The sequence below is a fragment of the Heterodontus francisci genome, chromosome 7 (assembly GCF_036365525.1).
Source record: "Heterodontus francisci isolate sHetFra1 chromosome 7, sHetFra1.hap1, whole genome shotgun sequence".
NCBI lineage: Eukaryota > Metazoa > Chordata > Chondrichthyes > Heterodontiformes > Heterodontidae > Heterodontus > Heterodontus francisci.
Window position 1 is genome coordinate 91,721,510 of NC_090377.1, and position 25,425 is coordinate 91,746,934.

The window sequence follows — 25,425 nt, forward strand, 5'->3', positions numbered from 1 at the left end:
CAGTATCGTTTCCACCTCCAATCTAGATGTGCTTTGCTAACTCAGTACATGCTGAAGGAACTTTCCTGTACTATATGACCTAGCTATGTACTCTGAATAAGAGGCGGTGATTGCCTGTTTAAGGTGGGGAAACTTGTCTTTTGTATACAAAATTAAGAATGATTTGTAAAATTTACTGTGTACATTTTCAGTGTCAGCCTAGATTTTGTGCTTAGACTCTGGAATGGAACTTGAACCCATGCCTTCTGGCTTAGGGATGAATGTGCTCTCCCTGTGCCACAGCTGACACATTCTTTAAAGGAATATCCCTTTTTTTGCACCAGTTTAATTTCTGCCCCCAAAACCTTCTGTGGACGCCTTCATTTTCATATTGACTTCTCATTGTGCTAAAATATGGATAGTTTTGTGCTGTAAATCCATGTCCACTGGAAGCAGAATTGATATTGTCCAAATGATTTCATGTAGGGCAAAGAGAAGTAGGTTTCCTGCCAGTCTGCGCTGGTTTTGAACCCTCATTTCAAGTGACAAGAAAGTATGGTAACGTGATGTGCCATCTAGACTTCCCATATCTCACTTCATTTTAGTAAAACTTGATGCGTGCAAGAATAAAAATGTGTTTTAATAATACCTTTGCATTTTCAAACAGGTTCTGAAATCCACAGGACTACGCACATCTGATCCTCGACTGAAGGAATGCATGGATATGCTTAGAACAAATGTGCAGGCTGCTTCTGATGGTGTTCTGCTGGACAAAGAACTTTTCAAAAAGTAGTGTTTGTAAAACCTCTAGTATTTCATCAATTTGTAAAGCCAGTTGGTGCTTCATTTTTGTGCTGTTTTCTTTGGGCCACACTTTCTTATTTTAATAGATTTGAAAGTAAGCAGTGGGAGGGAAAGGGTATGAAAAAGGAGAGAATGAGTGAACGAGCACTGATCCCCCAAATTTAGCAGAGGATCTTTGAAAGGCATGGTGATGTTTTTGATGAAAGAAGAATTGTTAAGGGAAATAATTTTAATAATTGATGAACCACCCGACATTGACTTTTTTTTATTCATGGGATGTGGGCGTCACTGGCCAGGCCAGCATTTATTACCCATCCCTAATTGCCCATGAGAAGGTGGTTGTGAGCTGCCTTCTTGAACCGCTGCAGTCCATTTGGGGTAGGTACACCCACAGTGCTGTTGGGAAGGGAATTCCAGGATTTTGACCCAGCGACAGTGAAGGAACGACGATATAGTTCCAAATCAGGATGGTGTGTGACTTGGAGGGGAACTTGCAGGTGGTGGTGTTCCCATGTATTTGCTGCCCTTGTCCTTCTTGTTGGTAGAGGTCGTGGGTTTGGAAAGTGCTGTCTAAGAAGCCTTGGTGCATTGTTGCAGTGCATCTTGTAGATAGTACACACTGCTGCCACTGTGTGTCGGTGGTGGAGGGAGTGAATGTTTGTAGATGGGGTGCCAATCAAGCGGGCTTCTTTGTCCTGGATGGTGTCGAGCTTCTTGAGTGTTGTTGGAGCTGCACCCATCCAGGCAAGTGGAGAGTATTCCATCACACTCCTGACTTGTGCCTTGTAGATGGTGGACAGGCTTTGGGGAGTCAGGAGGTGAGTTACTGCCTCAGGATTCCTAGCCTCTGACCTGCTCTTGTAGCCATATAAATACCATGGCTACTCCAGTTCAGTTTCTGGTCAATGGTAGCCCCTAGGATGTTGATAGTGGGGGATTCAGTGATGGTAATGCCATTGAATGTCAAGGGGAGATGGTTAGATTCTCTCTTGTTGGAGATGGCCATTGCCTGGCACGTGTGGCGTGAATGTTACTTGCCACTTCTCAGCCCAAGCCTGGATATTGTCCAGGTCTTGCTGCATTTCTACACTGACTGCTTCAGTATCTGAGGAGTCACGAATGGTGCTGAACATTGTGCAATCATCAGCGAACATCCCCACTTCTGACCTTATGATTGAAGGAAGGTCATTGATGAAGCAGCTGAAGATGGTTGGGCCTAGGACACTACCCTGAGCAACTCCTGCAGTGATGTCCTGGAGCTCAGATGATTAGGCACCAGAAACAGCAAACAAACAAAGTCCTCCTCATTAACATCGGGAAACTTGTGCGAAAATTGGGAGAGCTGTCCCACAGACTAGTCAAGCAACAGCCTGACATAATTGTACTCACTGAATCATACTTTATAACCAATGTCCCAGACTGCTCCGTCACCATCCCTGGGTATGTCCTGTCCCACTGGCAGGATAGACCCACCACCAGAGTTGATAGCACAGTGGTATACAGTCGGGAGGCAGTGGCATTGAGTGCTGTAAATTGACTCTCGACCCCATGACGTCCTATGGCATCAAGTCAAATGTGGGCAAGGAAGCCTCCTGCTAATTATCACCCTCAGCTGATGAATCAGTACTCCTTCATGTTGAACACCACTCGGAAAAAACACTGTGGAGGTAGCAGGGGCATAGAATGTACTCTGGGTGGGGGGAGTTCAGTGTCCATCACCGAGAGTGGCACGGTACTGCCACTACTGACTGAGCTGGTCGAGTCCTGAAGGACATAACTACCAGACTGGGCCTATGGCAGGTGGTGAGGGAACCAACAAGAGGCAAAAACGTACTTGACCTAGTCCTCACCAGTCTACCTGTTGCCAATGCATCTGTTCATGACCGTATTGGTAGCAGTGACCATTGCACAGCCCCTTTGGAGACAAAGTCCTGTCTTCACACTCTCCATCTTATGTGGCACTACCACTGTGCTAAATGGGACAGATTCAGAACAGATCAGTAGGTCAGAACTGGGCATCCATGAGGAACTGTGGATCATCATCAGCAGCAGAATTGTATTCATCCAGAATCTCTAACTTCATGGCCTGCTGTATCCCTCATTCTACCATCACCATCAAGCCAGGGGACCAACCCTGGTTCAGTGAGGAGTGTTAAGAGAGGATGGGAAGTGCAGCACCAAGCAAACCTAAAAATGAGATGCCACCCTGGTAAAGATACAACACAGGACTGTATGCATGTTAGACAACTGAAGCAGCATGCTATATGTAGACAGCGCTGAGCAATCCCACAACCAATGGATCAGATCAAAGCTCTGCAGTTCTGCCGCATCCAGTGATGAATGGTGGCGGACAATGAAACAACTAACCGGAGGAGGAAGCATAAGAAACATCCCCATGCTCGATGAGGGAACTCAGCATGTTGGTGCAAAAGATGAGGCTGAAGCATTTTCAACCATCTTTGGCCAGATGTGCTGCATGGTTAATTCATCTTGGCCACCTCCTGAGTTCACCAGGATCACAGATGCCAGTCTTTAGCCAATTCAGTTCACTCCTCGTGATATGAACTGGCTGAAGGCACTGGATACAGCAAAGGCTACAGGTCCTGACAACATCCCAGCTGCAGTGCTGAAGACGTATCTCAGAACTAGCTGCAGCCCTAGCCAAGCTGTTCCAGTATAGCTACACCACTGGCATTTACCTGACAAGTGGAAAATTGTCCAGGTACATCCTGTCCACAAAAAGGTAGGACAAATTCAGTCCTGCCAATTACTGTCTCATCAGTCCATCTCAATCATCAGCAAAGTGAAGGAAGGTGTCGTTGACCATGCTATCAGGTGGCACTTAATTGAAGCATCGATAAGCAGGTTATTGTTATGTTCATCCAGGACAACTTGGCTCCAGACCTCATTATAGCCTTGGTCCAAACTGGATGAAAGAGTGGAATTCCAGAGGTGAGATGAGAGTGATTGCCCTTAACATCAATGTGGCATTTGACCAAGTGTAGCATCAAAAAACCCTAGCAAAATTGAAGTTGATGGGGATTGGGGAAGAACTCTCCACTGGTTGGATTCATACCTAGTACAACGAAAGATGATTATGGTTGTTGGAAGCCAGTCATCTCAGCCCCAGGACATTGCTGCAGGAGTTCCTCAGGGAAGTAACCCAGGCCCAACCATCTTCAGCTGCTTCATCAATGACCTTTCCTCTACCTTAAGGTCAGAAGTGTGGATGCTCGCTGATAGTAGAGCAGTCCGTATCTGCATGTAGCAAGACCAGAAAAGCATTCAGTCTTGGTTTAAAAGTGGCAAGTAATACTCGCACCACACAATGAGATTCTGCAACATTATCATCACTGAATTCCCCATCAATATCCAAGGGGTTGCCATTGACAGGAAACTTAACTGAACCAGCCATGTAAATACTGTGGCTACAAGAGCAGGTCAGAGGCTGAAAACTCTGTGTGGCGAGTAACTCGACCAACTGCTCAAAGCCTGTCCACTATCACAAGGCGCAAGTCTGGAGTGTGATGGAATATTCTCCACTTGCCTGGTTGAGCACAGCACCAACAACACCCTAAGCTTGACGCCATCCAGGACAAAGCGGCTTGCTAGATAGGCACCCCATGCACGTCCTTAAACGTTCACTTCCTCCACCACTGGTGCACAGTGGCAGCTGTGTGTACCATCTACACCATGCACTGCAGCAAGTTGCCAAGGCTCCTTTGACAGCATCTTCAAAACCTGCAACCTCTACCACCTAGAACAAGGGCAGCAGATGCATGGGAACACTCACCTGCACATTCCTTTCCAAGTCATGCGTCATCCTGACTTGGAACTATATCGCTGCTCCTTCACTGTCACTGGGTCAAATTCCTTGAACTCCTTTCCTGACAGCACTGTTGGTGTACCTACACCAATTAGACTGCAGTGGTTCAAGAAGGTGGCTCATCACTTTCTCAAAGGGCAGTTAGTGATGGGCAAAAAATGCTGGCCTTCCAGTGATGCTCACATCCTATAAGTGAATAATAAAATGAAAATATTTGGCCTGTGATATCTAACTATAATTTAGACAGGGTTCTAAACTATTTTTATATTAAGACAAATATTTATATTATAAGCATATTAGACTCATTCCATGACGCACACAAATGTATATGGAAGCTTAATTTCTGGGTTACTTTTCTTCAGTAATTCTGGGCCTTTCATGTGTTTTTGTTTCAGGTGCGTTGGAAGCAATATTGTGCTGCTCACTCAAGCTTTTAGGAGGAAGTTTGTCATTCCAGATTTTGAAATATTTGCATCTCATATAGATGGTCTTTATGAGAGTGCCAAAAAAATGTCAGGAGGAAAGGTATACCTTGGAATTTAATTTTATTTTTCTCTTTTTTTTTCTAAGAAATTAAACACTAAACTGCTAAATGTAAATTGAGGAATGTCCTGACCCACTAAAGCTAGGTAATTTTTGTCTTCATTTTGGGGCAATAACTTTACTTTCCCAATCTCTGATTTTAGAGTCATAGAGCTGAATTTTGTGACGAAATCAGGGTCCTGGCAGCGGGCTGAAAGGTTTGGGGTGACCCTGCCTTGGACCTTCGTCGGACCTCCAAAGCCATTTAAATGTGGGCAGGCAATTAACTGCCCATTGTTGGGGACGCAGTCCCTTTTAAGGGAGGAGCTCCTGCCTCTAGAGCTGACAGCTCGACAGTACCGGCAGCACCACTGGGAGCAGTGGTGACTGCCTGCAGTACGAAGATGTCTGGAGACCTTGGGAAAGATGAGTGGGGTTGCTGGGAGCAGTCAGGCAGGGGTTGGGGTTATTGAGGATGGGGGTGATAAGGGGGCAGATTGCCCCCATAGGAGGCCGCCACGTTTAGATAAGGTAGACAATCTCTCAGATCTCCTCCTTTTGCTCCAAGGAGAACAATCCCAGCTTCTCCAACCTAACCTTGCAGCTAAAATCCCTCATCCTTGGAACCATTCTAGTAAATCTCCTGAGAACTCTCTTCAAGGACCCTCGCATCCTTCTTAAAGCATGGTGACCAGAACTGGATGTAATACTGTAGTCGTGGCCTAACCAAAGCTTTATAAAGATTTAGCATAGCTTCCTAACTTTTTGTACTCAATACCTCTATTTATGAAGCCTGTAACTTTGCTAACTACTCTCAGTATGTTCTGATATCTTCAAAAATCTATGCACATGAACTCCCAGGTCCCTCTGTCCCTATATGCTCTTTAAAACTGTACCATTCAGTCTGGGTTGCTTCTCCTGATCCCTTCTGCCAAAATGCATCTCTCTCGATTCTCTGCATTAAATTCCATCTTCAACTTGGTGCCCATTCTGTTAGCCTATCTGACCTGTTGCAGTTGATTGCTATCATCCTCACTGTTTACCACACGTGCAAGTTTGGTATCATCGGCAAATTTTGAAATATTTCTCTGCGTACCAGTATCAGTCATTTATATACACACATTCTTGGAGAACACCACTGTCTACCATCCTCCAGTCTGAAAAATAACCATTTACCATGACTTGCTGTTTTCTGTCCAGCCAATTTTTTCACCAACCTGACACTGACCATTGTATTCCATGAGCCTCAGTCTTGTTATCCAGCCTGTATGTAGCACCTTGTCAAATGCTTTCTTAAAATCCATACAAACAACATCCACTGTATTCATAGGAACATAAGAAATAGGAGCAGGAGTAGCCCATTTGGCCCCTTGAGCCTACTCTGCCATTTAATAAGATCATGGCCGATCCAATTGTGGCCTTAACTCCACTTTCCTGCCTGTTCATCCGCACCCCCACCCTCCGCCACCCCCCCCGCCCCCCCCCATAACCCTTGACTCCCTTGTAGATCAAAAATCCAACTCAGCCTTGAATATATTCAATGACCCAGTCTCCATTGCTCTCTGGGGGAAGGCAATTCCAAAGGTAATGACCCGCAGAAGAAATTCTTCCTCATCTCCGTCTTAAAAGGAAGATGCCTTATTTTGAAACTCTGCCCTCTAGTTCTAGATTCCCCCATGATGGGAAACATCCTCTCTGCTTCTACCCTGTCAAGCCCCCTCAGAATCTTATGTTTCAATAAGATCACCTCTCATTCTTCTAAACTCCAATGAGTATAGGTCTAACCTGCTCAACCTTTCCTTGTAAGACAATCCCTTCATTCCAGGAATTAGCCTATTGAATCTTCTCTGAAAAGCTTCCAATGCAAGTATATCCTTCCGTAAGTAAGGAGACCAAAACTGCATACACCATCTCACTAATGCGCAGCAGAGTGTAGCAAGACTTGCTAATTTTATACTCCATCATAAATGCCAAGATTCTATTTGCCTTCCTAATTACTTGCTGTAACTGCATGCTCACATTTTGTGATTCTTGGGAGCAGGAGTAGGCCATTCAGCCCATCGAGCCTGTCCTGCCATTTAATATGGTCATGGTTGATCTTCCACTTAAATACCTTTTTCCCACACTTTCCTCATATCCCCTTATGTCATTTGTATTTAGAAATCTGTCAATCTCTGCTTTAAACATATTCAATGACTGAGCTTCCAGACCCCTCTGGGGCAAAGAAGTCCAAAGATTCACAACCCTCTGAGTAAAGAAATTTCTCCTCACCTCGGTCCTAAGTGGCTTCCTCCTTATTTTGAAACCGTATCACCCTGGTTCTAGACTCTCCAACCAGGGAAAACATCTTAGCTGCATCTACCCTGTCTATCCCTTTAAGTATTTTGTAGGTTTCAGTGAGATCACCTCTCATTCTTCGAAACTCTAGAGAATACAGGCCCAGTTTCCCCAATCTCTCTTCATAGGACAGTCCCGCCATCCCAGGAACAAGTCTGGCGAACCTTCGTTGCACTCCCTCTATGGCAATAATATCCTTCCTAAGGTAAGGGACCAAGACTGCACATAGTACTCACTCCTAGTGCAGGCTAACCAAGGTTTTGTACAATTGAAGCAAGACTTCACCACTCCTGTACTCAAATCCTCACAATAAAGGCAAACATAGCATTCGTCGTCTTAATTGCTTGTTGCACCTGCATGTTGTCTTTCAGTGACTTATTGACAAGGACACCCAGGTCCTTTTGTACATTTACACTTTCTAATCTCTCACCATTTAAGAAGTACTCTGCACATCTGCCTCCTATCAAAATGTATAACCTCACATTTTTCCACATTATATTCCATCTGTCACGTTCTTGCCCACTCACTAAGTCTGTCCAAATCCCCTTGAAGCCACTTTGCATCTTCCTCACAATACACATTCCCGCCTAGTTTTAGTGTCATCCGCGAACTTGTAAATACTACATTTGGTCCCCACATCCAAATCAATGATGTATATTGTGAACAGCTGGCACCCAAGCACTGATCCCTGCTGTACCCTACTGGTCACAGCCTCCCAACACGAGAATGACCCGTTTATTCCTACTCCGTTTTCTGCCTGTTCACCAATCCTTAATCCATGCTAGTATATTACCTTCTATCCCATATGCTTTAATTTTTGCTAACCCCCTCCTGTGGGGGACTTTATTAAAAGCCTTCTGAAAATCTAATATACCACGTCCACCGACTCCCTTTTATCAGTTCTGTTAGTAACATCCTCAAAAACCTCTAACAGGTTCATCAAACATGGTTCCCCATTCATAAATCCATGTTGACTATGCCCAATCATCCAAGTGCCCATTTACCACATCCTTTGGAATAGATTCTAGCATTTTCCCAATGACTGATGTAAGGCTAACAGGTCTGTAAATTCCCTGTTTTCTCTCTCCCTCCCTTAAATAGAGGGGTGACATTTGCTACCTTCCATTCTGCAGGAGCTGTTCCAGAACCAAAAGATTTTTAGAAGATGATCACCAATGCATCCACTATCTCCATAGCTACCCCTTTCAACACTCTGGGATATAGAATACCAGCTCCTGGGGACTTATCAGTCTTCAGCCCCATTAATTTCTCCAATACAATCTTGTTACTAATACTAACTTCCTTCAATTCCCCTAATCCTTTGGATCTCTGGGAGATTTTTTGTATCTTCCTCAGTGAAGACAGACACAAAGTAATCATTTAGCTTCTCTGCCATTTCTCTATTCCCATTATAGCTGCTCCTGACTGCCTGTAATGGCTCCACATTTGTCTTAGCCAAACATTTCCTTTTTACATACTTATAGAAGCGTTTACAGTCTGTTTTTATATTTTTTTGCTGGTTTATGTTCATATTCTATTTTCCCTTTTTTTTTATCAGTTGCTTTGTCCTCCTTTGTTGTATTCTAAAATCCTCCCAATCCTCAGGTTTATTATTTCTGGCAACTTTATAGGCCTTTTCTTTTAATCTGATACAATCTTTAACCTCCTTTGTTATCCACAGTTGACTGCCTTTACTTTTGGGGTTTTTGTGCCTTGAAGGAATGTATGATTGCTGTAAACTATGTAATATTTCTTTAAAGACACATTGCCTATGTACTATCATACCTTTTTAATGTATTTTCCCAATCCACCTGAGCCAATTTGCCCCTCATACCTTCATAATTTCCTTTGTTCAAATTTAACACCCTGTACTAAAGGCCTGCCTAGATCAGGAAAAAAAAAACCCTGACCCAAACCCAGCAGAACCACATTGGACTCTAGCCTGACCCAGTCCGTGTCCCTCCATTTTTTCCTGCGCCCGACCCGACCACCGGAATGTTAACATTACCTACCTTCCGACTCCGAATCTGCAGGAAGCTGCAGCATGAGCACGATGATGTCATAGAGACGCTCACTGCGCAGACTCAAAGTTCCCCTCCTTGACGTCCTGGACTCCCAGCTCAGATAGGCTTTTCAACTTTTGACACTTACCAGCAGAGCAGAATGCAGTACTTACTCTGTGTCCAACCTGGACTCAGCCCGACCCAAGCCCGAAAGTCGGACCCGGAAGAGCGAACCGACCCAGCCCGAACCCGACCTGAACCAGATGGGTCCCATCTGGTTCAGGTCGGGTAGCAGGCCTTTACCCTGTACTAAAGTACAGGGACACCCAGATCCTTTATACTGAAGCATTCTTCAGATTCTCTAATATTCACCTTTTTCTATTCTTCATAGCAAAGTGGACAACCTCACATTTTTCCGCATTATACTCTATCTGCCAAATTCTTGTCTGCTCACTTAACATATCTGTATCTCTTTGCAGGCACTTTGTGTTCTACTTGCAACTTGCTTTCCTACCTATCTTTGTATTGTCTGCAAACTTGGCTGCAATAAGCTCAGTCCCTTCATCCAAGTCATTAATATAGATCTTAAGTAGTTGAGGCCCCAGCACTGATCCCTGTGGCACTCCACCAGTTAGTTTGCCAATCTGAAAATGTCCCATTTATCATGACTCTGTTTCTGGTTAGTTAGCCAATCCTCTATCTTTGCTAATATATTACCCCCCCCCCCCAATATCATGAGCTCTTATCTTGTGCAGTAACCTTTTCTGTGGCACCTTTGGCCCTACTGTCTGCCTCAAGAAAACGAACATCATGGGACAGCTACGTCAGAAATGCTCCATCCATCAATATCAGTGACCACGCTCTGGAAGTGGTTCAACAGTTCACCTACCTAGGCTCAACTATCGCCAGTAACCTGTCTCTCGATGCAGAAATCAACAAGCGCATGGGAAAGGCACCTGGTACTATGTCCAGACTGGCCAAGTGTATGTGGGGAAAATGGCGCACTGACACGGAACACAAAAGTCTGAGTGTTTAAAGCCTGTGTCCTCAGTACCTTGCTATACGTTGCCAGGCCTCGCTGCCGTACGTCAGTCAAGAGCAACGTCTCAACGCATTCCATCTTCACTGTCTGCGGAGAATCCTTGGCATCTGGTGGCAGGACCGTATCTCCAACGCAGAAGTCGGCCAACATCCCCAGCATATACACCCTACTGAGCCAGTTTGAGATGGATTAGCCATGTGAGCCACATGGAAGATGGCAGGATCCCCAAGGATGCATTGCCCAGTGAGCTTGTCACTGGTGTCAGACCCACCAGCTGTCCATATCTCCGCTTTAAAGATGTCTGCAAACACGACATGAAGTCCTGCGATATTGACCGCAAGTTATGGGAGTCAGTTGCCAACGATCGCCAGAGCTGACGGACAGCTATAAAGGTGGGGCTAAAGAGAGGCAAGTTGAAGAGATTTAGCAGTTGGCGGGAAAAGTGACTAGTGTAAGGAGCGAGCCAACTGTGTAACAGCCCCGACAACCAATTTTATCTGCAGCGCCTGTGGAAGAGTCTGTCACTCTAGAATTGGACTTTATAGCCACTCCAGGCACTGCTCCACACATCTTGGCGCTTACCTATTGTCTCTCGAGACAAGGAGGCCAAAGAAGAAGATATCGAATGCCTTTTGGAAATCCAAATCCACTACATCTACTGGTTCTTCTTTATCCACCCTGCTTGTTACATCCATAACTGTCTTCAACATTCCCTGTTCTTCTTAAAAATTCAAGTAGATTAGTCACGCATAATATGCCCTTTACAAATCCGTGCTGGCTCTCCTTACTCAAACCTCTAAGTGCCAGTTGATTTTTTTTCCCCCCCCACTGGGTTGTTATTTCTAAAACTGTACCCAGCACTGATGTTAAACTGACCGGCCTGTAGTTACTAGGAATGTCCTTTCTTGAATAAGGGTGTCAAATTTGCCACTCTCCAATCCTCTGGCACCTCCCCCGCATCTGGGGAAGATTGAAAGATTATGCCAAGCCCTTGCACTATCTCCACTCCCACTTCCTTTAGCAACCTGGGATGCAACCCATCTGGACCAGGTGACTTATCCACTCTGTCAAGCTAACCTTTCCAGTATATCCTGCCAATCAATTTTCACTCCATCCATTACCTCCACCATCTCCGCTTCTGCCAATATTTTGTCAGCATCTTCTTCCTTAGTAAACAACAACAGCCTCACAGCTCCAGGGACCCGGGTTCAATTCTGGGTACTGCCTGTGTGGAGTTTGCAAGTTCTCCCTGTGTCTGCGTGGGTTTTCGCCGGTTGCTGTGGTTTCATCCCACATCCAAAGATTTGCAGGTGATGGGTAAATTGGTCGTTGTAAATTGCCCCTAGTGTAGGGAGGTGATAGGAAATATGGGATTACTGTAGGGTTAGTATAAATGGTTGTTGGTCGGCACAGACTCGGTAGGCCGAAGGGCCTGTTTCAGTGCTGTATCTCTAAATAAAAAAACAAAGTACTCATTAAGTATTCTAGCCTTGCCCTGCACCTGTACCTAATTGTCCCTAATAGGACTCGCCCTGGCTTTGACTACCCGCTTACTACTTATATACCAATGGAAAATTTTAGTGTTCCATTTTATGTTGAATGCCATTCTATTCTCATTCCCTTTGCCGGTCTTATTTTCCTCTTCACTTCCCATCTCCGCTTGTTGTATTTGGCCTGGTTCTCACTTGAAGAATTCATCTGATATGAATCGTACACCTTTTTCTTTTGTGTTTCTTCATATTCTCTATCTCCCTCGTCATCCAAGGAGCTTTGGTTTTGCTGCCTGTTGTCCTTGTTGGAATGTACTAGTCTGTACCTGAAACATGTCCTCCTGAAAGATCACCCATTGTTCTGTTAGTTTTTCCTGTCAGACTTTGGTTCCATTTTATCCCAGTTAGATACCCTCTTATCCCATTAAAGTTAGTCCTCTTCCAGTTTAGTAGTTCTACTACTTTAGATTAGTCCTTGCTCCTCTTCGTTACTAATCTAAAGCTATACTACCATGATCACCCTTGCCCAAATGTTTCCCCACAGACACTTGGTCCACTTGGCCCACATCATCCCCCAGAACCAGATTTAGCAATGCCTCCTTCTTTGTTGGACCAAGCACATACTGGTCAAGGAAGTTTTCCTGAACACATTTCAGAAGTTCCTCCCCCTCTTTCCTTTACTCTAACATCATCCCAGTGGACATTTGGATGATTAAAAGTCCTCCAATATCACCACTTTATAGTTTTTGCACATCGGATTTCCCTGCATATTTGCTGCTACGTCTGTCTTGCTCACCAGCCCATACTATACCCCCAGTAGCGCGTCATACCTTTCTTGCTTCTCAACACTAGCCAATTGGCTTCAGTCCTCTCAAGGACATCCTCCCTTTCTGACACGACAATGTCTTCCCTGATTACCATCTCTTCTGAACCCTTAATCTCTTGGAATATTAAGTGCCCAATCCTCACCATTTTTAAGCCAAGTTTCCGTTATTGCCACATCATACTCCTACACAACTATTTGTGCTTGTAGCTCAACAACCTTATTCACCACACTTTACACGTTTATATCCATGTGTTCTAAACCTGTATTTGCATTCCTTGTAGTCCTCCTTAGTCTGCTCCTATCTAATATGGTACTGCTTCCCCCTTCAACAAACCCACTTTATGTACCTAGTCCTCTTTTTTTTTTTTCCTGCTTTTATATGCTGGTACCCATCCCTCTGTCAATTTAGCTTAAACCGTCCACAGTCTCACTAGTGAACCTCCCTGCAAGGACATTGCTCCCAGTCCTGTTGAGGTGCAACCTATCCCTTTTTGAATAGGTGTCTTCTGCTCCACAACTGGTCCCAAAGCCCCTAGAATCTGAAGCCCTCCCTCCTGTGCCATGTCTCAGGACACGCAAAGATCCTCCCTGTCTCCCTATTTCTACTCTTGCTAGCATGCAGCACTGGGAGTAATCCAGAGATTACTAGTTTTGAGGCCCTATTTTTTAACCTCCCTAGCTACTGAAAATCTGACTGGTACCTCAGCATCGGCCCTCTCTATGTTGTTGTTACTGACGTGTACCACAACTTCTGGTTCACTCCCCCCTGCAAAATATTCTGTACCCTTTCAGTGATCTTTACCCTTGCACCAGGAAAGCAATACACAATGCAAGACACGTGACAGGTACAGAAATGGCAATTCGTTCCACTAACTATGGAATATCCTTTAACGACTGCATTTCTACTGTTTGCTATTCCCTCCTGTGCAGTCTTTTGCACATTGGTGCCATTTGGACTGTACTACTTCAAGGTATCGTCACTCCCAGCAGTTTCCAATGCTGAGTACTGGTTTGAGAGTGGCATATGCCCCAAAGAGTCCTGTACTTCCTGCCTTTTCCTACTCTTCTGGATTGCCATCCTTCCACTGTCTTGAATTCTTACTGTCTGTGGGGTGACCATCTCTTGGAATGTACGTTCCAGGAAATTCTCATCCTCCCTGACACTCTGCAGTGACTCCAGCTGTCCCTTGAGCTCAAGCAGCTGGAGGCGCACAGACGTGGTCCCCAGTACATATAAAGTGTCCTGAAGTTTCCATATAACACAGGAATTCCAAGCAACAGGTATCAGCTGCCCTTCCATGATCTTAAAAAAAAACTCTTACCTCTTTTAGAATCTAGTTAGTACCATGTTTTAAATTAATTTTAGTTAATGCCTCTAGACCTGCTCTGTGCTGATGTTTATTACTAGCAGAGACCTGCAAAGCATTTGTAGTCAAATTAGTATACTTAACCAATCCCACCATCTCATCCACCTCTCCCTCTCCCTCAATTTTAGACTGTTTATATTTTACCTTGGTGTGTCTCTATTTTTTCTTCAATTTTTGCAAAGTCTCAAACCTGTTTTCTCTCGATCTGCCTCAGAGTTTTTATAGTACCAATCACCATAGTCTCCTCCCCTTGTGCCTCTGTGTGCACCGGACACCACACATCAAAGAAGTGTCTTCCCCACACATCAGGTGCCTTGTATTGAATCGATCAAAAGATACTGTCACTCAACAAAAGCTGTACTTTAATGTGACAACAGAATGTTCCAATTTCTAATCAACCAACTGGACCTTACAAAACACTCCTCAAATCAAGACCTACAAACCCAACAGAAGTTGCCCTATTTTTAAAAGGGTCTCCCTCTGCGATCCCTATATTACATTGACTAAACCTTAGTCCTCTCTGTTTTGTACCATATTAGCTATATTTAACCTCAGTCTCTCTCGATTTGATGTTACATTGGTTACATTTTCCCCAGTCTCTCTCAATTTAGTATTTTTGCGAGCGTATACTAAATACACCTCACTATGTGTGAAAATTAGATTAGATTAGATTAGAGATACAGCACTGAAACAGGCCCTTCGGCCCACCGAGTCTGTGCCGAACATCAACCACCCATTTATACTAATTCTACACTAATCCCATATTCCTACCAAACATCCCCACCTGTCCCTATATTTCCCTACCACCTACCTATACTAGTGACAATTTATAATGGCCAATTTACCTATCAACCTGCAAGTCTTTTGGCATGTGGGAGGAAACCGGAGCACCCGGAGAAAACCCACGCAGACACAGGGAGAACTTGCAAACTCCACACAGGCAGTACCCGGAATCGAACCCGGGTCCCTGGAGCTGTGAGGCTGCGGTGCTAACCACTGTGCCGCCCATCCTGATGCGCAAGTCCAGAAATACTTGTGTGTGTGCCTGGAACATCAAGCAAATACATGATTGATGGGGTCTATTGGGCAGCACTCAATTGTCAGACTCTCCATGTGCAGACCAGCTCATTAAAATGGCTTATAATGTATTGACTTTGGATCTACATTCAATGGCATTTTACTGTATTGTCAATTGGCTTTTCAGACATCGTTATTGTTAAATAAAAATGTTAATATATGATGTCATTAGGTTTTCAGATTTAATAGTCACCTGATATTTATGGTGAAATGTCAATAATAATTATGACAATTATAATTTGAATTACATGAAAATAACTATTTTAGAAGGTAGTTGCACTTCATTTAAAAAAGTTAAAATTAATTCCCAATCTTGAACATATCCACCGTAGACCTGATGTTTCATTTGGAACCAAATCTAAATGCCAAAAAATTTTTCGTCTGCACAACTCCCCTCCCTTGCAGTGGAAAAATGGGGCAATAAACTTTTTGCTGAGTGCTGGCTCCATCCATCAATTCAACTCACTGACCAATCAGAAAAGTGTGGACAGACAGAAACTGTATTGTAATTAATTCACTTACTGTTATACACTTGTGCTGACGATACTTATGATTTTTACTTTTACTTTGCTCCCGATACTCCTCCACTTTTGCTCTGGTCCAGAACTCCTTCAGGTGCACGCACCTCACCTCTGGGTTCTGCAAACAACCAATCACCTACCTGCTGTCCTGTGACGTCAGCACTTGATTTTTTTTTGTTGATTTGTTCTCTTGGTGTTTTTTCTGAATCTGCTGACTTACCACTGCTGCTTTTACCTGTGGACCCTGGCACTCTTTAGGCTTGTGTTGTCTGACTCCTTAGCTGGAATTTTATGCCCCCCTCCCCTCCCCCCAAGAGCGGATGGTGGTGGGGGAGGGGGGCCCATCCCGAGTCACTGCTGCCATTTTACGCAGGACAGCCGTGAAAAATGGCCCGCCCACCCACCCACCCCAGGCCAATCAAGGCCCTTAAGTGGCCAGTTAACGGCCTCTTGAGGACCTCCGCTCACCGCCATGGAGATTTTACCCTTGGCTGGTGGGCGGTCCAGGCCCAAGAAAAGCCACCTGTTAGAAGTAGGCGGCTTTCTGACGGCCTTGGAAATTGGGGTCCTCCTGATCAGGTGTACCCTGTACACAACATAGGACTGCCCTTAATGCCCTAACAACCTCCCCCCCCCCCCTCCCTGTTCCCCCAATCAACCAACCTTGCCTCGCCAGGGCCCGACCAATTGCCTCTGGTGGCCCCAAAAACTTACCAGTTCTCTGGGGCTCCCCGACATCTTCAATCTTCAGCTGGGTTGCAGTCCCAGCAGTTGCCACTGCTCCCAGTGGTGTGCTGGGACAGAGAGCTGCCGGCCCACGGATTGGCTGGCAGCTCCATTAGATGGGACTTCTTGCCTCAATGAGGTGGAAGTCCCGCCTCAGACCAGTTAAGGGCCTGGGAACAGCAAAATGTGGTCTGGATCCCCAAAGCAGGCGGAAGCGGGATCGCCACCAACTTTTTGGTCATGGATGGCTCCCATCCATCAAGGGTAGAATTCTGGCCCTTTTGTCTGTTTGTCTCTGGCATTGTTTTCCCTCAGGCTTGCTCACTGTCCCGCTGCCGCTTTTATCTGTTGGTCTCCTGCACAGTTTTCCCTCAGGCTTGTCCTTTTTTATGTACACTTCAATCATTCAAATATTTTGCATTGCGACCCAGCTTACATTATGGGAGGCCATAAAAGTAATGCTTTCTTGGTACGATGCAATGTTGTAGACGTAAAATACTGTAAATTTATAGAACTAGGCACCATGGGTGAAAAATGCAATCAAGGCTGTTGTGCAGATTCAATTCCCTCATGCATTTTTTTTCCTTTTTTCAAAAGGTTGCTGATTATATTCCACAGCTGGCTAAATTTAGCCCAGATTTGTGGGGTGTGTCTTTGTGCACAGTGGATGGGCAAAGGTAAGAAACACAATTTTATTTTAAAAATGACTCCTTTTAGCAGAGCCTGGGATGTGCATGCTATACATATATACTGATTTTGTTCATAATCGGATTTTTTTTACTTTCACAGAAGTGGCACCAAATCACCAAGATTTATTTGAGCATTTTAGTTGCGAATTAAATCAAGTCAAATTTTAAGTGCATTTCTGTAGTGAATTGTTCGTTCTTTACAAATATTCACAGCTATCGATATAAATCATTTGACTGAAATAACTGAAATTTTAAAAAATTGATTTTTTTACTAACTTTTTTAGATAAACTTTCCTTATTAGCTTGATTGAGTTCTAAATGAGAAGGTATTTGCTTATTATTAGAAACGTAGAGTCCCTTGAGCCAGTTTTGCCATTCACTTTAATCATGGTTAATCTGTCTCTTCGCTCCATTTACCCACTTTGGTTCCGCATCCCTTAATACCCTTACCTTTCAATAAAAACTATCAATCTCAGTTTTAAAATTTTAATTTCTTTTGATTTACCTTCTCAAATCCTGTTTAAGCATCTTAAACGCCTCAATTAGATTACTCCTTAATCATCTTAACTCAAGGAAAACCAGCCTAGTCTATGCAACCTGACCTCCCTAATTTAGCCTGATATCTTTCTGGTGAATCTGTGATGCACCCCACCTCAAGGCCAATACATCTTCCTGAGGTGTGGCGATCAGAACCGAACGCAGTACTCCAACTGCAGTGTAACCAGAGCTTTATAGAACTATAGTATCACTTCGACCACTTTGTATTCCAGCCCCATTGAGATAATGGCCAACATTCCATTAATTTAAAAAAAAAAAAAATTTGTACCTACCCACTAGGTTTTAGTGATTTCTGTACAGTTCCTAGCCTGCCATTTAAAAAATACACTGGGTCCAAAATGAATGATCTCTCTTCTGGACACTGGCCTCGATTTGACTGCAGTTTTGCCCACTCACTTAACCTATCCATGTCCCTTTACAACTTTCTGTTCCCATCTACGCTCCTTGCTATGCCACCTAACTTTGTGATCAGCAGATTTGGATTGCGCACTCCACTCCTTCATCTAAACTGTGAAAAGCTGATACCATAGTACAGATCCTTGGGGGCACCACTAGTTAGAACCTGCCAGTTGGAATATATACTCACTATCCATTGCCTACCTCCTAACCAATTTACTACCTAAATTAATAGTTGCCTCAAATTCCATGCACTTTCTTTTCTGTTAACTGTCTCTTTTTTTTGTGGAACTTTTCCGATGTCTTCAGAAGTCCAAATAAATAACCTCTATATAGACACTCCCTTATATACCACGCTAGTGACCGTCTCAAAAATTCAACTAGGTTTGTTAGACTTGACTTGCCCTTTACAAATCTATGCTGCTCTCAGTTCATATTTATCTACTCACTCAATCACTCTGATCCTAATAGATTCTATTAACATCCCCACAACAAATGTAACATTTTTCCCGGTTTCTCTTTTACCACTCTTGAATAATGGAGTGACATTGGCAATTTTCCAATCTAAGGGGACAATTCCTGAATCAAGACAGTTTTAGAACAAAATGACTGGAGCATCCACAATTTCATCTACTTTTTAACATGCTGAGGTGGAAACCACCAGGTCCTGAAGATTTTTTAACTTTCAGTCTCATCATTTCCTCCCCTAATTTTTTTTTTAAAAACTTGTATTAAGTCTAGTAAGTTCCTCCCCTTGATTTATTTGTAGTCTTGGGAATTTCTAAGTTGACAGCCCCTATTTTAAAATATTTCTGCACCTATTGAATTATTTATTCAGTCATACTTTATTTGCAGATACGATTTTCATCATTTCCAGAATGATATAATTCTGCTTGTCACTCAAGATGACAAGTATATGTACATATTTGGTACCTCACTAATCTTGTAATAATATTTGCAGTTGATGGATCGTGCATCCCCCAATAAAAAATCAATAGTTTGTTTGACAGTAGGCTTCAATGTGGTGCAGATACTTGTTTAATTACTCTTATTTCCCAAAACTTGAGTTTTAAGTGATGGACCTTTGTGCTCATCTCCTGAATATCTGTAAGTTTTGGCAATTAACTTGAACCCTTTATTTATTTCTTTGGTGACAAGATTGTTCCCTGCACTTCCCTTGGAAGGCCATACTCTTTTATGTGATGAGGTACTCCTACTTTATTTCCCTCTAGCCATTCACTTCATCCTTCATGTACCAAGGCTAGGTTGTCTGTTCAGAAATGGAATTCTGCAACCCTACACATGTGTTTGCAGTCACTTTTAGTTCCACTGTGACTTGTTCTGCTTCATTGTATTTCACTTAAACATATTCCACCTTGTTTAAATGTTCGATTAGAGAGAACAAAGTCCAGACCACTTAATCTCTGAAGCAGTTACTTCACCCTTCCTATCTGTGCTCAAGACTGAGAGATTTGGGATGTGGAGCATTTCAGCATTAAGCATTTCTAAGCCAGTTATGGCTGGCTGCTAACTGAAATTCCCTCTACTCTGCCTCAACAATGTGCTCAACTTCCAGTGTGAGCATCATCTTCTGCATCATCAGCTGTCTTGGTTACCTGTAAAAGAGATTGCCATCTGCTCTCAAATTAGGGTCAGTTTTATGTTTTAGACCCTTGCTTCCCAGGAGATGGATTGGGACTGTCCAAACTCTCTTCACATAGATCCCTACAGACTGAAGAGAGGAAGAAACTTCTTGAAAAAGATTTTCTTTACGTGGTAGGTAAAGTGAAATTGTTAATATGCCTATGCAGAATGTATTTGCATCTAGCACTTACAAAATCTTTGCACCAGAGGTTTAAGCTTGTCAACAGTTAGTTCAAGCAGGGAAAGATTGGTTTCTCGCTATTAAATTTGAAAATTCCTATCTTTTTATTTCAGGAAACCTATTTAGTGATTTGATGTGCAGGGGGTTTTTATTCCCTTCATCCTTCAGGATTATTTCATTAATGCGCCTTAAATGAGAACACACAGCACACACTGTTTGTCTAAGGGCTTGAGATTCAGAAGCATTTGTGTTTCTTCCTTTCCTTCCTCGACCTTTTCCTATCCCTTCTCCTTTCTCTACTATTTTTCTCTTTCTCCTCTCCCTCCACACCCCAAAAATAAGTGTTTTTGGGTCATGGGACATAAATGTCACTGGCAAGGTCAGCAATAATTGCCTATCCCTAATTGTCCTTGAGAAGGTGGTAGTGAGCTGCTTTCTTTAAACCACTGCATTTCATGTGGTATAGGTGTTCCTACCGTGCTGTTAGGTAGGGAGTCCCAGGATTTTGACCTAGCCACAATGAAGGAACGGTGATTGTTTCCAGGTCAGGATGGTGTGTGACTTGGAGGTCAAATTTAATTTCAAGATGTCTGAGAGTATTGAGGGGCAAAGAGTTAGCATAATAGAACATATTGGTCATAACTTACCAAACCTGTTCAGGTGAGACGTAGGTATTCACTTCAAGTAAATTAGGCCACCTTTGCCAGAAGCAACAGGTGCTCTGGCACTTAATGTAGTCAGTTTGGCTGCTGAATGGAACAAACTGAACACTCTGGGACTACTTTCCAAGATCATCAATACCATTTGTTTCATAACTACATCAAAAAGATTTTTTCTTGTTCCAGAATAATTGAATCCTTTAACTTGATGCGACTTAATGCCAAAATCCCATATTTTTGATACAACACTATTATAGGAGATGCTTAAAATCATTTCCATTAAAGTGTAAAATTATTTTCATTTTCCAGTTTCTAGTACTTTGGGGAATGAAATTGTGACCATCCCTGAGTGTTCTGTTTCATGAGCATCTAGGACATGAAACTTTGTCCCTAACTCGAGACTTACATTTAGGGTTTCACAAGCTGGTCTGTGCTTGAGCTCACAATCACCGTGAATCGCTTTCTTGAAACACAGCGCTTCTTTTCTTGATCTATGTGACATTGCAGTTTGGTTTCAGGTGCTCTATATTGATACAATAAATGGGCTGTTCTTCTGCCCAAAATAGTGTCAGAATTTTTTTAACCAATCCCAAAAGTCCTATTTTTGACTGCTTAGATGTAACCAAACAACTGTCCCAATAATTACCTGGACTGAATTACCTGATCCCATTTGTAACACTGGAGTGCATTCTATGATGGTTGCTACTATCTGGATCAACCGCAAATAATGAGAGCTGCAGGATACAAAACGGTCACTTGGATTTGCAAATAGACCCATCAGTCCTTTGGACTCCTGTTGGTTCTGCATGTCCTAATCTTTTACATTTGCCTTGCTGTATTAAAAATTTATAGAACGAGTAAAACATTTGGAAATTTGAATGTATAAAGTAAATATAATACCAAACCTGCTAAAATGTATGTGTTCCTTAGTTAGTCTCTAACTTTCTAACTACCTTTTCCAGATTGGTTTGGGTTACTAGCTTTCACTGTTCACATAATACAGCAAATGCTGTAGATGGTTATGCTCACTGATTTTCAAGGGGGGTATTTCCCCAGGCCAGTGGAGGCAGGTTTGGAAGTTGGCGGGGGGTGGGGGAGTGGCGCTGGGAAAATGTCACCCAGCTGGAATTCTGATGTGCTCCCAGCTCCTCCTGTCTTTCCTGGCATGGGTAGGGAGTGAAGTCAGGCACTGCAGTGGCTGAGGCGGGGAGACTATTCAAGTTGTTAAGCAGACAGTTAAGAGGGATTTTGTGCATAGATCCAACAGGAGATGGGTCCCACATTGGCAGGTTGGAGAAGGCAAGAACACAGCAGGACAGGTTTCTTCAGTGTAACTGTCAAGCTGTGAAGGCTTTGATCAGTTACACCCGGCCCGAAGAGCTGCAGACATGGCTAGGTGAGAGGCTACTTTGCAAAGTACTCCTTTTATCAGGGAGTGCTCTCTCTGCCTCGCGAGCAGCTTATGCAGTTCCACTGTCCACCTTTGCTGAGGGTCTAGGGAAGCGGGCTGACCATTGCTGTGTGCTCCAGCTGCAGCAAGAGTAACTCCAGCAAAAGCACCAGCTGCTTTCTCAGCCACATGACCTTCCACAAGGAAGAGGGGATGGCCACCAAAATGCAGTTGGAAGGAGGCAAGACCCACAATCCCCCAAACAGAAGAGCTACAGGCAGTTGACCAAGTATCCTGACATGTATGAGTACCAGTGCCTCAGGAGGCTCAGTCTCTCTCGTAACAGATCACAGCTGACATCTGCATCCTCATGGTGCTAGACGACCTTCTGAGTGGGCCAGGTAGGCACCCATTACCAGTGGCCGATGAGGTGTCTTGTCCACTGGAGGCTGCCCTGCTTCCCCCAACCACACAACTTTGCTCTCTTCTGCAAGGAGAGAAGGCAAGGAGGTATGAGTGGTTGTCATGGTTTGTGTGCAGAGGAGTGAAGGGGCCATTTGTGGAGCATGACTGTGAAGCATGGGCTGAGGGTGAATGGGAGTGTTGACTGCTCAGATGATGTGAGGTGCTTGCAGGAAGAGGAATGAGTGGAGCTCCAAGTTGTATTGACCTGTGGCTTGCTGTGCAAGTCGGGAGAATGGGGCTTGGCACATGAAGGTGCTGTGCCATTCACCTGTCATACCCTCCTGAGGTCCTAGATTCTCTTGCCACGTGGTCTCTTGGTTGGAGGGAAAACATGGTTGCTTCTCTCATCCGTGGTCACTTCCATCCATGTTTCCTTGATTGGAGAGGCTGTCCTCTTTTTGCTGTCCTTGGGATAGCTCATCTCACTGTAGCCCCTCAGCTGGACTTTCAGGCAGCAGTCTTCCCAGGTCTCCTCTCCATTCCTGTAGGTGGTGCAGCCTAAAAAAAAGCAACCGCTTCCCTGCAATATACTGTGGTCCCTTTCAGCAGAAATCATTCCTCTGACAAAATGGCCCCATCATCCTACTTGCCCTCCCATCCATAAAACACAACTGGAGGGGCCAGACCCTTGCTCCCGATGCTCCACCAAAAACTTGAGCAGTAAGATTCTGCCTCAAATATTTTCCAGATTTCTCTTTTCTGTTCCATAGTTCAGCATCCAGTTATAATAGGATTTATCAAGCTCTTTTATCAAAACACTAAGAGCTTCTGAGGATGACTGGTGGCCAGTATATTCATGCTATATCAAGTGTAGCTAAAGCAATTATGACCATACAGAAATAAATCCTGACTTAAATAGTAAAAGTTCAGATGCTAGAAATCAAACAAAAACAGTAAATGCTGGAAAAACTCTGTTAGGCAGCACTTATGGAGAGAGCAGAATAATTTTTCCTTGCAAGTGTAAACCCTTAGTTGGAACTGGGCCTCTCTGCAGAATGTAGTTCTGTGGCTGGCAGCAGTTCTTCGATACTCACTCAAGTTAGCATTTGTCATATGTGAGCCCATGCTGTGACTGCCAGCACTGTTTCATTACTGGGGTCATTATAACGAAATCCGACCTTGTTCACACCAAGTATACACTGTGTTCTTTCCAGCAGGCTGATGTTCCCCTCATCTCCTGCAGTCCAATGGCACTGAATTTTTTTGTGTTCCTAATGTCACCCTATTCTAGTTTGGTTAGTTCAGAGAATGGGGATTGATTCTGGGACCTTCATGGCTTATTATCACACTAGGTGTTGCACTTACCTATTTAATCCAATGGAATGCAGATTTAAACATTTTGATAGGAATATGCTTTTGGATTCGCTGGGTCACTATAATTGGTGAGTGATGGGAATGTAATTATAATACTTCCTGATAGCTAATGTTCATTTATTTTAAAAAGGTTATTTGGAAGATTATTGAATTTAAAAATGTGACTTCAATAATGAAGTAATTACTAAATCTAGTTAGGAGGGGCTGAAAGAGACTGACTTACAGGCTACAGACATTTGTGTACTTTTCTGAACATCTAAGTGTCATCTGCATGTTTTACTGTACCCAAAATAGCAATCCACTGGTCCTGAACAATAACTCGATAATAAGTGTAAAATTGCACATGCCTGGAAGCTGCAGTATGCTTGTGGATCTCCTCATAATCCCCAAAGCGTAAACGGCAGTCAGATTGTGTTAAGTAGTAGACTTCTCCATGTCTAATTTTTTTTCGTTGTCTTCATACTTGCATGAATAACAGCAGAACCAAAGATTATCTTAAAATGAAAGTTACTTGGAAACGAGTGAGCAACACAATGATTGATTGTTATCCCATTGTACATAACTGAGTTTATGTCTCTTTACCAAAGCATTTATTGATCAATTTTCTTTGTTTTGTCTTATGATGCTTTGTGTTTTATGACTTCGTTTATAGAACCTTTTGTTCTCAATGCTGTGAACATTTCTACAGATACTCCATATTGGCTAGAGTGACGATTGCTACAAGATTTGCCACATTGAGCATCTTAAAGCAAACTTCTTGCTTGGAAATGATCCATTGGCACACCAATCTAAAGTAGCATGATGTTGCTGCTGATCCTGTTTTCATATATCTGTGAATTGCACTGTAGAAATTTAGCCAGGTCCAGCAAATTTAGATTCAAATTATTCATTTTGGGTGCCCATGCTGAACTTGCAAATATACATTCAGGTATGTGGGGAGGACGGGCAGAAAATACTTTGCATGGAAAATGCCTCTGCCTACATAAGAGTGAGGGAAAAATAACTTAAAATATCTTCTCTGCCAAAAGGAAATTGTGCCCATCTAGAAACACTGTGTGAGGGCATTCCATCCTAAGTCCCTGTTCCAGGAAAAAAACATTTTGTTGAAGTATTTTGAGTCTCTTTTTTGCCTTTGGGATTAACTGGGAGCTGGGATTGAAGTCTTTCCTTGTTCTTAACGATTGCTTAAAATATGTTGACTGTTTGAATCTGAACCCTGATTGACTCTTAATTTGGGATTGGTGATTGCAGTATGGATGCAAACCCTGCTTGTAGTGTTAGATGAACCCTTCTATATTAATTTCAAGCACATCTTTCTTACTCAGGCGACTGAAATGGCAGGCCTTTACTATGCTAATATTTGATAATTGGGAATATCTTCTAGGAGACATTAGTTTGAAAGTATACCCTCCCTTCTGACCTCTCCTGGGTCCAAAGTGATACGGTGTCCTTTGTAATGTAAGAATTTGGAATAAAATTATCTTGGAATTTACCTTTGAATAATAGCTGCTAGGCATGATTGTCTTTTTAAAAAATAGAACCTAACTTTGTTTTGGAATTCTGCTGGTCTTCGAACTCAGGCAAGCATGTTTTCAATATGAATTATTTC

At 43.3% G+C, this 25,425-nt stretch overlaps 1 protein-coding gene across 3 annotated transcripts in view; it reads left to right on the forward strand.

Moving 5' to 3' along the window:
* The window catches only part of LOC137372149 (glutaminase kidney isoform, mitochondrial-like), a 119,024-nt gene that overhangs the window by 21,331 nt on the left and 72,268 nt on the right, over positions 1 to 25,425 (forward strand). For all 3 annotated transcript variants that reach the window (XM_068035651.1, XM_068035649.1, XM_068035650.1), the window contains exons 3-5: positions 647 to 768; positions 5,005 to 5,134; positions 17,118 to 17,197. In XM_068035651.1, coding sequence (XP_067891752.1) covers positions 647 to 768; positions 5,005 to 5,134; positions 17,118 to 17,197 — 332 coding nt within the window. The remainder of the gene's footprint in view (positions 1 to 646; positions 769 to 5,004; positions 5,135 to 17,117; positions 17,198 to 25,425) is intronic.